The 16,684-nt window shown below is 36.8% G+C and overlaps 1 protein-coding gene across 1 annotated transcript in view; it reads left to right on the forward strand.

Moving 5' to 3' along the window:
• LOC149205771 (GPN-loop GTPase QQT2-like) overlaps positions 1-6,891 on the forward strand; it is a 66,169-nt gene extending 59,278 nt beyond the window's left edge. The window contains exons 4-5 of the mRNA XM_089395151.1: positions 5,920-6,125; positions 6,268-6,891. Coding sequence (XP_089251277.1) covers positions 5,920-6,125; positions 6,268-6,493 — 432 coding nt within the window. The 3' untranslated portion in view covers positions 6,494-6,891. The remainder of the gene's footprint in view (positions 1-5,919; positions 6,126-6,267) is intronic.
• Positions 6,892-16,684: the final 9,793 nt, after the last annotated feature.

Below are 16,684 nucleotides of genomic sequence, written 5' to 3' on the forward strand. Positions count from 1 at the left end.
GACATAGCTGCAGCCTTGGAGGAGCCCTAGCTGTAGTTAGACGTGCCCTAGCCACAGTCAAGGAGAAGGCCTAATTAGCTGTGAAGTGCAAGCCCTAAACGCTGTCAAGAAGAGGATTCTATCCGCAGTTCTAAAGAGCCCTATTCGCTGTTCAAAGAGGACCTTATACGCTGTCCTAAGGTGCCCTAAATCCGCAGTCTATTGAGCCCTAATTCACAGCTAGAGAGTGATCCTATTCCGTAGCATCTAGACGTTAATATGCAGCTACAGGAGGAGACACAATCCGCTAGTCAAATGCAGTCCTAACAACATCATAAGAAGGCTTAGTTGCAGTCCAGAAGGAGGCCTAATACGCATCCTAATTGTAGTCACCTAGCCGCTGTCATAATGGATAATGCCACATTGTTGTAGGTGACAACATGGTAATTCAGGGCTGCTTGGGTATATTCACGCTGTTCTTGAACTCGGTATGTTGGGTAGAAGTATCTGCAAAAGGGAGGAGCTAGGGACTGCTGCTTAAGGGTTGTTTGGATCATTGTTTGGAGGGACTAAAGCTACAGTCCACTGCTAGGCTAGGCCACAAGCCATAGCCAACAGTTGAAGGTCTCTAAGTGTTGCATTCAAAAAGATAACAACCTTATAAGGCAACATGTGGTTGGATGGATCGTATGAAAGCTAGCCGCAGTCAATAGGTGGACTGTGGGATATGTTTAGGGTACTGTAGCACACTGAGTTTGTGCCCTAACTAGTGACCAGGTTTGCCATGAAATACATCAATATGAAACGTGCTAGATTAGCAACCTTGTCATGATCAATGAAGTAGTAAAGGAAGGAGAATCTCATTGAAGGAAAGCCTTAGTATTTTGGGTAATTGGTTGAGCTGTTCTAGGCCTATCATCTGCTGCATATCTTCAGTCCTTGTTATCTGATTTGCAACCTCATTGTGTCATCTTCATGGTGAAGATCTCTGATGTCTGATATCTTATTTTGGCAAGTCAAGTATTGACTTCAAATGTATTTGTACTATCTCTCTCTCTCTGCTGAACTATTGAAGAATATAAGAAGAATTGATCAAGGGTTTCCCCACATTGGGGTTTTTCCTTGGCTGGTGCCACATCTTGTGTCCTCTTGTCTTGGCTTGCCTTTTGCTGTTTATGTTTATGTTCTATCTGCACTTTACTATCATGGTGATGTGATTGCTAATTTGAATATTGTCATTGGGCTAATATGAAAAATTGAAGTAAATTGCTCTAAGCATAAAACATACCTAAAATTAACATCCTAACATATCCTCTGTCACTTCTCTAGTGCAATGATTTGATCTACTCAACAATTGGGATCTCTTACTCGTGATCTGTCCCAAACTAGGGTTTTTGCAGTTACAGATATTCATGGTGGAGGTGAATATGGAGAAGAGCCAGGGACTGTTACATCACTTGTTTTGAACAAAGATGGTTGGATCAAAAGTGACCAAAGGAAAATATATGAGCTAATTGAGAGGTCCTCGTTCTTGAAAGCAGGGGAACACATTATGCAACACCGATATGAGCTAATTGAGAGGTCCTCGTTCCTGAAAGCAAGGAACACATTGTGTAGCACCTGGACGTACAATTGCTTGAGGACAGGCAATGTCAGGAAAGGGGGACTGTAAGTTCCCCTGATTAATTTCCCTAAGGAGGACAAAGTAGCCTATCCAACCTTGGAGCCTATAGTCAATGATAAAGGGGGAAGCCCTTATCCAATGTTTTGGGGAAACATTGGGTAAATTTTGGGTAGCTGGGGCAAAAAGCCAGATTTGGGGGCTAAACTTGTAACCCCTCTCACTAAAATAATGAAGAAGAGCCCCATAAGGAATCTTTAAATATGACAGAGATAGAATCATTTGGATCATCATTGATTTGGATTGGAATATCTTTGTTTCTTTTGAGTTGTAGCTTTGAGGATTATAAGACCCCTTTTTCCTTGAGTAGTTTCGGTGGAGGTGATACCACCTGAACTAGTTTTCTCTTTTCTCTGTCCTATTCTATTATAATATTTTGGTTTGGTTTGGCAAGCAAGAACACAACTTCTCTATGATTATTTACAGGATCATTAATTTTTGATCAAGAATAGCGAAGGCCTTTCCTTGTCACTAAGGCTTGATTGAAGAAAGCTTGAGGCAACTTTGGAGTAGCGAAGGCCCCTCAAGGTTCTATTTGATTAGTGCAAGGTCCTGAAGGCATCTAATTAAGGCAATGACCCCATTTCCTGACTTGATGTGTGGCAGATCAAGGAACAACACTGTGGCCGAGTTTGACCTTGAGGCTTGTGGATGAATATTACCTGGATAGAGGTCGTTTTTGGAGCAAGTTAAGGCTTGCTGTGGAAATCTTGCATCCAAGGTTTACTTCTGAGGTAAGACGTCAAGTTCCAAGTTTACATTAGGGCAATGAGATTTTCTAGTGCTTACCTGCGGTCAACCCTACTCTTGGGAATTGTTGTGACAACGAAACTAGTACAAAAGTCATATTGAGATATTGAGAAGTTTGGATCCCCTGAAACAACAAATACCACCTCAGCCATTCGAGATTTGGCCAACTTGTGTAGACCGTGTGGGAGGACTTAGGTGGCAGGTATAACTGCGAGTTCTAGGGCATTCTTCTAACCCCAATGTATTAATTTGGCAGTAAATGATTGACAGGTCTGTGTAGGACAATAGACCGATAGTTAGGGCACCACCAGCCCTTAGTAGGCAAAGATCAAGTATATAATCAGTCTGTAAGTTGGTCAAAGAATTTATAAGGTTATTATTGTTGATTTCAATTGTAAATACAGAAGTGGATATTTTGTATTGGTAGACAACCATTGTTGGTTACTCGAAACTATTGGTATAGCAGCTCTAGTGGCAGATTGTTATATTGATATACTGTAAAGTTTACTATGTCTTCATCATTTAGTGTTATCGGAACCGAACTGGTTCCGGCAAAACCGGCCGGTCCGACTGGTTTGGAGGCAAACCAGTTTGAACTGGAAATGACCGGTTCGATATCAAACCGGTTCGGAATCATGGACTGATTCTGGACCGATTTTACTAGCCTGCGGGCCGCACGACTAGGCATGCCAAAAAATTGATTTTTTGTTTTGTTTTTTGTTTGGTTTTTTTATTATTATTGTTTTTCCTAATTTCTAAACCTAATCTAGCTCCCCCCTAAAGCTATTTAAACACCCCCAGCCCCTCTATTCTATTCACACTATTCATTCGAGTCTCTTGCATTTTTGATGATGATTGATGATGGATGATTTGATCATTGATTTGCTATAGCTGTAGCTTGTAGCAATGTAGGATGTAGTATAATACTATGATCTAGCATGTTATTTTGGACTATAAAGACCTTTTAGAGCCTGCTTCTTGATGTTTGTAACATTTTTGGTTCAACGATGTTTTGCACTAAGTGCTATTTTGGTTATATGCACTATTACTTGCTATATAAATAAGAACTTTTGCATATTTGTGTATAAATGTTTTGGATTGATATGGATGTACATGAATATATCTGTTTTTTCTTCAAAATATGAATATTTTATGTGTTTTAGGTCAACCGGTTTTTTTTTCCGGTTCTGTTCGTTTCCCGATCTAGAAGGTTTTTTGGTTTGATGACCAATTCCTGAAGGTTTTTCGGTTCGATGACCGGTACTCTATGTTATCTCTGCTTAAAGGTGAAGGAATATTGTGAAAAATTGGTAGTGTATGACTTATGAATTTCACAACCCTAAGGGAAAAAATACCCTAGGGACATTAAAATATGGAATATTATAGACACACTACTTCAACCCAAGTTTCCCATGTAGTGCTCCTCCTATAGAGGAGGTCCCACTAGACTAGGGTCAGAAACTAACCTCCCTAGTAAAGTGAGAGAACAGGTTTACTGTCAAGATCGGTCAATCCTCCAAATCGCCCGTTATTTTGCTGAAGTACTTGCGGAATGATAACCCACCTGGCTGGCTGTCCAAAGCTGAATTTTTTTTCTTATGGGGTTACCCACATTTTGGTGGGCAACAGGGACAAATCTTTCCTTCTACAAATATTATTGCAATTCTTTCAAAACACTAATAATTCGTGGAAAGAGAGTGAGAGGAAGAAACCTTAGTTGGAAGCAACACCCATTTTTGAATCTTCCCAAAAGATATTCAACAAGGTACTTTGGGGGGAGATCCCTATCTTCCAACCATGCCCTTAACAAATGAGAATGAATATCCTTTTATGGCTTTCCCTTCCAACTACCATTCATTAAAATATTTTTAAGAAAGAACTAGCAGATCCTTTATCTTTTCCTACGTTAGAAGGATTTAACCTCTCATAAAATATCATTAAAAAGGTTTTGGATGAGGTCTCAAATCCACTTTTCATTTCCACAAGCAAATGCCTTTCGGACAGCATGCATTTATTTTTATTTGAGAGTTTGACCGTGTCAACAATGCCACATGGCATCTCCTCATGCAAAGAGATTTCCTCCAAATATGTGGAAAATGCTATGTTGCACTGGTTTTTGGGATGGGGGAATGGTGGGGGATGGGGGGCTGTGTCCCCGTGACAGCTGGTGTGGACCCCAAATTTTTTCTGGGGATGGTAGGTTAGGGATGTCAATAATATATATATATATATATATATATATATATATATATATATATATTATAAGAACATAAAAAATTTAGAATTCAGTATTAACATTTGTAGTTACTCAAGCTTGTAAGTAAAACAGGCTATACTATATAGTATTATGCACAACTCCTACACTTGTCAATTATGAAAAATCTTGAGCAATTTAAGAAAGGGCTGAGCGAACTCCATTATTGGCTGCTAGACATGAGCAAAATGCAGTTTGGCTTCAGTAAAATTAAGTGAAACCATTTTCAATTTTCCAGTAAGGTCCATGAAGGGTCTATGAGACAAGGAATTTCTCTATAGCATTTTTTCTTTCTCATATTTCTTGTTAATGATGATTATGTTAATTTGTAGACTTTTACGTCAGTGTTGAAAAGTACTATAAAATACTTTGGTTATGTAAAGAGATTAGATTCATATTTTAGATTAAGAAGGTGATTGAATAGGAATTTATATGATTGTGTAGTACCTAATTCAAGTCACTACTATCTGATTACTTTCACAATGTTTGAGGTTGGGATGGTGGAATCAATGGACCTGAATGACTCTTGGGAAACCATGTACAATATGTAAAAGCTAAGATGACTCAAAAAACGAGAAGAACAAGAGCAATAACCGTAAGGGTCAGCAATTTGAAATGTTATATTCAATGTTTTCCTGACATGGAGGTTCTGCTTCTGGTGATTTTGTTGCTAAAAATACAATATTTAAATCACTAGAAACCCGAATTGAAATCCACCATACAAAACTTTTGTATTGGAATTTGTACATCATATTTAGAATCAGTGCAATCTTAATATAATGGGTGGGAAAAATAATCACATTGTGCTATCATCAATGTCTATGATTCAAAACTGAAGATATATGCTTGAATTATCCTTGAAATTTGCCCAGAAATCCCTGAAATATGCTGAAAACATCTCTAAAATTTGTTTGGAACATCCCTAAAATATGCTTGGAATGTCTTGGGATGACTAGCAAGTCCCCGAGTCTCCATTGAAGTGCCCATCAGTTTGGCAATGTTTCCTAAGGGTCTACAAGTCCCGGAAACGCTGGAGGGTATGCAGGTTTTTTTTGGGGGGACAGGTCCCCGTGCAGAATGCTAAGTGGTAAAATTAATTGAAGTACTTATAAACTAGTTTATATTATTTTCAATGGGAAATAACATGAAAGTTTTTCATTGAATTTTTCAGATGACTTCTGATTATATTTCATTATCTTCATAATAGACATTTGGTGGCATTTTCTAATTGATGGTGGTGGACATGGAAAAACAGTGGATGGAGGATTTCGAGGCATTTCAGGCAGCGATAGAGAATGACAAATCCTACACTTCTGACCTCAGTAGAAGCTTGTGTCTTGTACTTGATGAGTTTTATCAAAATCTGCGCTCAGTTGGGGTATCGGCAGTAACAGGTGCTGGAATGGATGAGTTCTTTGCAGCAGTTGAAGCAAGCGCAGATGAGTACATGGAAAACTACAGGTGACTAGACTCCTTTACTAGATTATTTTTCTTGTTGGTATTATAACTACAAGGATTTAAAATTGTTTGATATTTTTTTTTCTGTGCATTGATTACTATATATTTTGTGGTATGCTAATTACGCCATTTTGTTGCTGTCAAGGGTTGATCTCGAGAAGCGACGTGCAGAAAAAGAACGCTTAGAGGAGGAGCGGAAGAAAGCAGACATGGACAAATTGAGAAAAGATTTAGAGGAGACAAGGGGTGAACGGGTTGTTTTGAGCTCTGGTCCACCTAAGGAAGATGACACGGAAGAAGATGAAGATGAGGAGCAAGAGATTTACACTGAAGAGGAAGAAGAGAATGAAGAAGACGATGATGAATACTAATAGTTTCACCCAGAATTCTCTTTTGAAACTTTTGTCAGGTGTCATGGCTATCATTTAGCAAAATGCTTGCTAGGACGTGACATTTTTTTGTATGATGTTTTATTGTGCTTCAACGACCATGATAGTTAGAGACTGCAAACTCAATATGTGGATTAAAGCATACATATTTTTTCCATTTTCATCTATCTTTTCATTAGTTTTTTAGAGATGAAAATTTTGTCCCTTCGATCTTGCCTTCAGAACTTGTCTTCTTAGAATTCCAGTGGATGAACCTTCTAGGCGGGTAAATTGCCTGATGGCAGAAGTGCTTGTAGAAATTGTCGGCATATCTTATGAAAATCTGTAAGAGTTTTCTTCATTCAAAAGCTAGGTTCCAGTAGTTTATCCTGGTTTCTGTTTTGGCCTGGTAAACTTATTTCCAGCTTAGCATAAACTTGTCCACTATTGAGTTTCTTGTTGCAGTTAACTTGAAGTAGTATGTGCACGTGGACAATTTTCTCATAAATGCTAAACAGAATGTTGCCTTGTGTATCTTTTTGGAAACTGCCACACATTATTGTTAGCATGAAGCACTATCCTAGGAAGTATTTCAAATTGTATATTGTTTGTGCTCCCACAATAGCAATGAAATGGTTTGTTCATTGAGATGCTGGGTTTCAGTATTTTATAATAGCTTTATGTGGGCCTGATACTCTGATTGGTCTAAAACTTTTCAATATTGTGCGGTGTCTTGTGGTGGATAAGAGCATAAAGAACTTTTGTTTCAGACAAGTTTTATCAATTTATAGAATTTTTAGTGTAATGGTAAAACACATTTATACTATAGAAATCATAGAAAAATTTCTCTATTAGAGTGTAATTCCAGGGTCAATGTCCTTGAAGTATTATTCCATTTACCTTTTGAAATGATAAAAACATAGCATGCATTTCTATTGGACATGTGATCATAAGTGAATTATTGAAGTTAATGTAATACTATCTTTGACGTGTTGTGAATCTTGACCTATGAGTCTCGTATGCAAAATATGAGTGTCTTGTATGCAAATACGAGTCATCAGGTTATTGGTTTAAATCTTACGGGGAGGGATTGAGGGTGTGAACCACCTGTGGGGGATAAAACCTGTCCCACATGGTGTATAAGCTCGATCAAGCCTTGCATAATTCTGGTGACAACATCCCACAAGTGGGCAGATCATTCTTGCATCCGACATTGGGGCTTCCCTTTTAATGCAATTGCAAGTTTTCTTTAAATAATTGAGATGTTAGATCATACCTCTTTTAATACAATTGCAAGTTTTCTTTGAATAATTGAGATGTTAGATCATACCTCTTTTAATACAATTGCAAGTTTTCTTTGAATAATTGAGATGTTAGATCATACCCAATTCTGGTACTTCTGGATGGTTGTATTACTGTATCTCTGTTAGTACTTTTCTATTTTAATCACAAGAAACCTTCTATTGCAAATTCTCTTTTGCCTGGACTACTTTGTTGTTAAACGGTTTGATAGTGACATGCATCCTAGCTATATGCGCAAGGTATTGATATATTGCCTTTCATTTTGTTTCACAAGAAACCTTCTATTGCAAATTCTCTTTTGCCTGGACTACTTTACTGTTAAACGGTTGGATAGTGACATGCATCCTAGCTATATGCACAAGGTATTGATATATTGCCTTTCATTTTGTTTCATCATTTCTTCAGAATATACACCTCGACACAAACACCAATTTGTGGATGGGCAACTAGCAGGGCAACCATTGCTAGCGAGTCAATGCCAATTGAAGAGATTCTTCTTCCATTTATTAGTGTTCCTTCCCTCTTTGATTCTTTTATGCAAGTTCTTCCATTAAAGAAGCATTGTTGTTATTCATGTCCACATGTGAATAATTGAAGGGTAGGTCATCCTTTTGTTTCCTTATAAAAGTTCATTACTAAGATATAAATCAGCTTGCAGTTAAACGTTGGATTTGAATTTGCCAATCAAATATTGCATTTTGCCCGCTAAACTTAAATATCCTTTAGATTATCAGAAATGCTAATATATATATATATGTTTGTTATATATTTTTAATGTATGATCAATTCATCAATATTTAATTCAAGAAGACTCATACTAATAAGCATACATGCCGTGACGTGAAAATGAATGGCTAAAATCCGTCTAAAACACTCCTTTCAAAGTCTATTAAATTTACTGTGATCATGTTAAGTCCAATAATTAAATTTCTAGACAAGTATGCAGTTTATTTGTTCTACATTTGATAAATTTATTAGTACTTCAGGAAAATTACAAAATGACAAAGAATTACAATGAATGATTTCTGATACTGTGAAAATGTCAATTGCCACCTTAACACTAGTGGAAACGCTTTTTACAACCAATAAACTCGTAAACAATCTTTGAAGAAATGAAAACAGCGTTATAAAATTTAAATAAATGTCTTACAGATCATTTAAATGATGTCTTGTATTAAAATGTTGGTGTTTGGCTAGTTTGGTTGAGTTGAGTTTGTTTCTCTTTTAAACATTTTAATATGATATTAGAATAATTAGAATATATTTGTCATTGGATTTTTGCAGTGCCATAATATAGATGAAAGTAAAATTAGATCTTAATCATAACTTAGGTATGCTGCTTTTTGGATTGTTTCAAGTGTTTGTACCACACTAGCAGTGTCCTTTATGTGATGGTGGTGCATTTTAAAAACTTAACCCGATATTTTATCTTAGAATGTTTTGGTTTATTGACATCTAGAGAGCTTACTAGAGATGGATTCTTGTTCTCAAGATATGTGCTAGAGGAGGTGTGTTTCATAAAGAGGCAACTATCCTATGTGGCATCGATATCTTTTAAATGGCACACATGTTGAGAAGGATGGGGGCTTCACAAATAATGTGGAGTTACCTTGTGAAGCAGTGCTAGGCTTTAAGAGGAAGGGTACTTAAGAGGAAGGGTACTTGGCGCTAGGAGCATTGGAACCATGTGGCTCACTTTAAGTGGCTGAGCATGTAGTTTGAGGGTATCTTGTTTGGAAAGCATACAACATGGAGTTTGTTGTGGATCCAAGAGACACGTGTAGAGGTGTGTTTGGAGATTAAAGCCATTGTGGGAACATTTCATATGTGTAACCTTAGATGGGAGAGTGCACTTAGGAGGTTGTGTCCAACCACCACATGATGTGTACAACTTGAGTTGAGTTGTCTTGTGGACATACTCTAGTGGCTTAGATTAAGCTATTCTCAGATTTTATCCACACTATTGTTAGCTTCTCTCCCCTGTCATAAAGGGAAGAGTGTTTGTGTATTTACAATTTTAAAAATCATATATAGTCTTCACATACTTGTCTAGCATTCCTTATGTTTATGTAATGCAAGAGTTGAAGGCTTAAGTGAATAATTGGTGTACTAAGGTTGAAGTCTTGGTGTAAGAAAAGCCTAGGATTAGTAGCATGCAAGCTTCGAGAAAATTTGGAGTGCTTTGATGTTAGTGGAGCTTATGTGATACAAGTGCCATTGTAGTGATATTTGATGGTGATATTGTTAGTGCCATACTAGCTTTTTGTGGAGCATTTATTCTTCGCAAGAGAGCTTGATGAGGTCCCTTACTAGGTGGTCATATCGTTGGTTGGGGTTTCTTGTTGATGATCGATGCCCTAGTTAGGATTTGGTTGCAATTGGAGTGATGAACTAAGATATTGTATCCATAGAGTTTATCCATTTTGCGATTTTGACCTTTCTTGAATGGTCTCTTTTGATCTAGATAATTGTCCCTGCAACGAAAGACATTTGGCTTGACATTGTTTATTCTATGCTTTGTTTGTTTAGCATAGCGTCATTAGAGTCATCATGGAATCCAAAACTAATCTCATGTGGATGATAAGGAGTTAATGCAGAGTGGTAGTTTGCATTGGCTATTGGCATATGTTTAACATAATGTCCTTGCCAAGACTTCCTATTGAATTTTGAACTATGATAGTTACACCTCCACATCACCTAAATGTTCATTTCCTTGTCCTTGTATAGAGATTTAGAACATTTGATTGAGAGAGTAAATATGTGGCTTGTTAGTCTCGAACATGAGATGTATTAATCTCTCAATTGTGAATCTGTGATGCTTAGTAAGTAGTGGATAACTCGTAGGTTCAACCTAGGTGTCCACCAAGTAGTATGCTAGTTTACCATGTTAATTTTTGGAAGTGAAACTAGGGATGGTAGCCACCCAAATGTGATTTGGTATTAAAGTTAAATGAAATTACTTGGCTTGGGGATGAAGGTTAATTACTGTTATGAAACCAACTCCCAAAAAGATAGAAAAGATAGATGAACTCCTTAGAAATAATAAGCCTCTTCGAGGGGGCAACCTCCTTTACATTACACAAATGAATAATTCTTGGATGATTCAAATGACAAAACCTCCTATCTATATATAGGAGACTAAGGGGTTACAATATAACCAGGCTGACCTAACAATAATAATATAAAAGCACAAAAATAACAATAGAGGACACAAATGAATAATTCTTGGATGATTCAAATGACAAAACCTCCTATCTATATATAGGAGATTAAGGGGTTACAATATAACCAGGCTGACCTAACAATAATAATATAAAGGCACAAAAATAACAATAGAGGGATTCTATGGGGCACAATAATGACAATATGGGGACAATAGGGGCACAACAATAGCAATAAGGGATACAATGACAATAGTAATGGGGGAATCACTAGTATTATAGGGACTTAACATGCCCCTCTCCTTAAAAAAAGTGTTGTCCTCAACGCTTGAGTAGTTCTGGATGCTTCTGTGTAAAATTGTCATCTTCCCATGTGGAATCTTCAACGGGTAAGTTCTTCCACTTGATGAGATACTTTTGAAATTGATCGATTTCGTTGCTGTCGAGTTCTTGTTTCTTTCATTGCTTCAGGTTCCAATATGATTTTTCCTTCCTCATTAAGTTCTGGCAATATTGTTTGAATTGGAAGCTTGTCACCTATAACCTTCTTTAAGCATGAAACATGGAAAATTGAATGCACTCGGGAAGCTGGACGAAGCTCTAATTTGTATGCCATAGTATCTATCTTTTGCAACACCTTGTATGGACCATAATACTTTGGTGATAATTTATTATCCTTCTTAGCTTGCTTGAGGGACATTTGTTTATATGGTTGTAGCCGCAGGAATACCCAATCACCTACATCAAAACTTCTTTCGTTGCAATGTTGATCTGCTTGCTATTTCATTCTATTTTGCACCAAGGTGAGGTTATCCTTTAAGAGTTGGAGAACTTGTTGCTGATGCTTGATGTGATCTTCCACTACTTGAACCTCAGAATTTTTTCTTAAATATGATGTGATGGATGGTGGATGATATCCATAAAGTGCCATAAATGGGGCCATTTTTATTGTAGTATGGAAGGAAGTGTTATACCACCATTCAGCTAGAGGCAACCATTTGACCCATTGTGCCTGTTTATCAGATACAAAGCAACGAAGATATCCTTCCAAACATTTGTTTACTATCTCAATTTGCTCACCAGATTGAGGATGATAAGATGCACTATGAGCTAATTGAGTACCAAGACAAGAAAATAATTCTGTCCAAAAATCTGTCACAACAATCTTTGGGTTTCCATGTAGCTTTTGAATTGTTTCCATAAATGTAGTAGAAACTGTACTCTCTTTAAATGGATGAGATAATGTACAAAAGTGTGCATACTTGGCAAGTCTGTCAACTGCCACAATGATAACACTCTTTCCTTCGGACTTGGGTAAACCTGTGATAAAATCCATTGAAACCTCCTCCCAACGGTGGCTTGGAATGGATAAAGGTTGTAATAGTCCTCGGGTTTTAATTGTTTCAATTTTATTTTGTTGGCAAACCAAACATTCCGCCACAAAATTTTGAATATCCGATTTAAGGCCATCCCAAAAAAAATCCTTCTTAACCCTCTGGTAAGTTTTTAGAAACCCTGAGTGCCCTTTTAAGGTAGAGGTGTGCAATTCCCTAAGAATCTTTTGTTTGAGTTGAGAATTCTTACATAGGTATAACCGATCCTTATACCATAACAAATCATTTTTCCAGCTAAATGTATTAGATGTACTGGGATCTTGTTGTATCTTTTGAATGAGTGCCCACACTTCCTCGTTGTTTTTCCATTCATCCCTTGCTTCGTTTATCCAACCTGGTTGGATAATAGAAATGACGCAAAGAAATGCTTCCACATCCTCATCCTTTCTTGAGAGTGCATCTGCTACAACATTTTGCTTCCCTTTTTTGTAGATGATTTCAAAGTCATAACCCAAAATCTTTGTGACCCATTTTTGTTGCTCTTCTGAAGATAATATTTGTTCTAAAAAGTATTTAAGACTATCATGATCTGTTTTTACCTTGAAGTGTCTTCATATTAGGTAGGGTCGCCATTTGTTAAGTGCATGTAGTGTTTCCAATATTTCCTTCTCATAAATAGTTTTGTGTAAATACTTTCTTTTGATTGGACGAATTTCGAAAGTAATGGGTCTTTCTTCTTGCATTAAAACAACACCAATTCCATTTCTTGAGGCATCACATTCCACTATAAAGGTTTTTGTGAAGTCTGGTTCAGCTAAGACTGGTGCTTGGCACATTGCCTCTTTAAGATGTTCAAAGGCCTTCGTTGCTTCTGGAGTCCATGAAAATACATCTTTCTTCAATAATGTTGTTAGAGGTGCTACTATTCTCCCATAATTCTTAACAAACTTGCGATAATACCCTGTCAACCCGAGAAATCCTGTGGGGATTTTCCATTCCTTAATGGATTTAATTTTGCTAGGGTCTACCTTAACACCTTCATGAGATACAATATGACCCACATATTCCACCTCTTGTACTCCAAAGAAACATTTGGAGATTTTTGCATATAATTGTTTCTCCTCCAATAGTTTGAGCACCATGTCAACATGTTGGACATGATCCTTCCAAGACTACTTGTAGATTAGTATATCATCAAAAAATACTAACACAAATTTTCTTAGGAAGGGTTTGAAAACAAACCTTGAAATGTAGAAGGTGCATTAGTAAGGCCAAAAGGCATGACCAAAAATTCATAATGACCCTCGTGAATTCTAAATGTTGTTGTTGGAACGTCTTCAGTCTTCATTCTGATTTGATGACATCTTGAACGAAGATCCAACTTGGTGAAGTAAATTGGTCCATGCAATTCATCCAATAATTCCTCAATGACAGGAATCTGAAATTTATCTTTAATAGTGAGCTTGTTGAGCTCCCTTTAATTTGGACACATGCGCCATGATCCATCCTTCTTGTGAACCAATACTACTGGAGTAGAGAAAGAATTTTGACTAGGTTGAATTATACCAGCCTCTAGCATTTCTGCAACCATACATTCAATTTCACTCTTTTGGACATAGAGATATTTGTAAGCCCTGATGTTTGGAGGAACACCTCTTGGAATCAAATTAATAGCGTGATCATGATCACGAATAGGTGGGAGACCTTTGGGAGTCTCAAATACCTTGGAATGATTATCCAAGGCTTTTTGGAGATTTGGAGAAATGGATGATTACGATGTGGTTATCTCTAGTGAACATAATTGTGCAATTATGCCTCGTTGTTATTTCTTTAGAAGCTTTGTCATTCCGTTAGAGCTGATTATTTGTCATTCCGTTAGAGCTGATTATCTTTCCCTGTTTCCCTGCGATACCCCTTAATTCAAATTCATTTCCTTCTGAAGATAATTTTATGAAAAGTTCTTGAAAATTAAAAGCTATTGTACCCAAGAATTGTAGCCATTGGACTCCTAGTACAACATCAACACCACCCATTGGAATGGAAAGCATTGGGCTATTCAATACATATTCTCCCATGGATAGCTTGATATTATGGTACTTTCCTGAGAAATTTATGGTTCCTCCACTTGCAACCATCATTTGACACTCTGGTGCTGGATATAGGAAGCAATTCAATTCTTTGGCTATCTTACAATGAATAAAATTATGGGTACTTCCCGAATCAATCAACAATATTACCTTTTTCTTCTTGATATGCCCTTCTATCTTGATAGTTTGAGGAGTGGTAATTCCAACCAATGCATTACAAGATATGGTCGGATTCATTTTTTCTTTTTCTAGGGTTTGTTCCTGGTGTATATCTTCTTCTTTTGACGTTTCTTGTTCATTTTCTTCCTCCTCTTCACAATCTATGTAAAATAATTTCTTCTCTGCACACTTATGACCTTTAGTGTATTTGCTATCACAACTGTAACAAAGCCTTTTTGCTCTTTTTTCTTCCAATTGTTGTGGTGTCAACCTTGTAGGTTGTGGATGGCTAGGGGCAGTAACACTTCCATCTTTATGATTGTGAGTGGTAGGCTTCCTTGTTGCCATAATTTTGCTTTCCATTTTTCTTGTCAACCTGAATCCTTCTCCAATGAATTTGGTTCCCAAAGGCGAACCTCATGTTGGATGTTATCTTTTAAAGTCCCTATGAACACATCAATCTTATGCTCCTCTGGAATATCTTTTACCCCTATATTCAATTTTTGGAAGTCCTTAATGTGCTCCATCATTGAACCCTTTTGTTTGAGATTTATCAATTGGCTAAAAAAAGTGTTGCTTTTTGTATCCTCATAATGTGCTATCATTTCATCTGTAAAAATAGCCCAAGTGACGATTTGTTTATGAGAGCAAAGTCATCAATACCATACAAACTGATTTGGTTCCAAATATAAAGTTGCAATGTGTACCTTTTGTGTCTTTTGCACATTATAGAGATTGAAAAATTGCTCCATCTGTAGTATCCATGTTCTGGGATCCTTGTCATCCAACTTCCTCATATTGATATTTGAAACATGGTGGTTCTTCGATCCAATGTTAGAGTCTATGAAATCATGATTAACATTTATTTTGTTTTCATCATGAGTTTCCTTTACAACCGTTTTTCCATTAGTAAGCATTTGTTGTAGAAACTTTGTCAAATCTGTCTTCAAATTTGTCTACAAATCTTCCATGTCTTTCTTTAAATCATCCATCTTAGCTTCCACGCCTTTCTTTAAACCATCCATCTTAGCTTCTACACCTTTCTTCAAACCATCCATTTTAGCTTCTACGTCTTTCTTCAAACCATCCATCTTATTTTCTGTTAATTTTTGTGCAAGTGAAATTTGTTGCACTTGGTCTCGTAATTTTGATATATCATGTTGCATATCTTCTTCTTCTTCATAAGTCATGCTAGAGCTTTCAGGTTGATTACTAGGTGCTTCCATTTTCTTTCTTCGGGGCATCAATTACCATAATAATGCTTCACTATGCCCTTTGAATTCCTTCAAACTAATTTTTCAAACCAAGCTTATGCAAAAATTAAAAAAAAACTACACACATTTTTTCACTTTGTAGGAGCTCGATATTGAATCTGAGGTATCTCTGTAATTTTGGATCTCCCAGGTCTGAAATTGCTTCCTCTGTTAACCCCCTGAGTAATCTTTCTAACCCCACAAGTCTGATCAAGATTCGATTCTCTAGTGAAGAGTTATGTCAAATCTCCCACGATGCCCTAAGTATAGACTGGTTTAATAGAGGGAACTTGTACGACGTGACGTGGGTCACTGTTTCAACCTTAGGTTCTGAAAATGATACCCAAAAAAACTACAGTCCGTCCTCTTTTTGTAACTAATTACGAAAATTCAATCGAATGCTCAGAGTGAAAGTTATGATGATTTTCCCAAGGTGACCTGTTTGGAATGTAATTCGGGGGGTCTGCAAAAACCCTAACTTCCCTAGATTATATCTCCAAAAATATAGCGAGACATGATCTGAAATTCAGAGCCGAGATTCAGAACGATTCCTTCTCAAATGGTTTTTTTTTAGCTTATGAAACGTCACAGAAAAAAAAAGGTATAACGAAAATGCCACGATGACCTGTTTGGAGTAGCAAAACTCTAAAATCCAAAGCTCTGATACCAAATATTATGAAACCATCTCACAAAAATATAGAAAAGATAGATGAACACCTTAGAAATAAGCCTCTTCGAGGGGGCAACCTCCTTTACATTACACAAATGAACAATTCTTGTATGATTCAAATGACAAAACCTCTTATCTATATGTAGGAGTCTAAGGGGTCACAATATAACCAAGTCGACCTAACAATAATAATATAAAGAGACAAAAATAATAATAGAGGGATTCTAT

Source organism: Pinus tabuliformis, chromosome 1_2 (assembly GCF_031772625.1).
Source record: "Pinus tabuliformis cultivar Carrire ecotype Pingquan chromosome 1_2, CPIR1, whole genome shotgun sequence".
NCBI lineage: Eukaryota > Viridiplantae > Streptophyta > Pinopsida > Pinales > Pinaceae > Pinus > Pinus tabuliformis.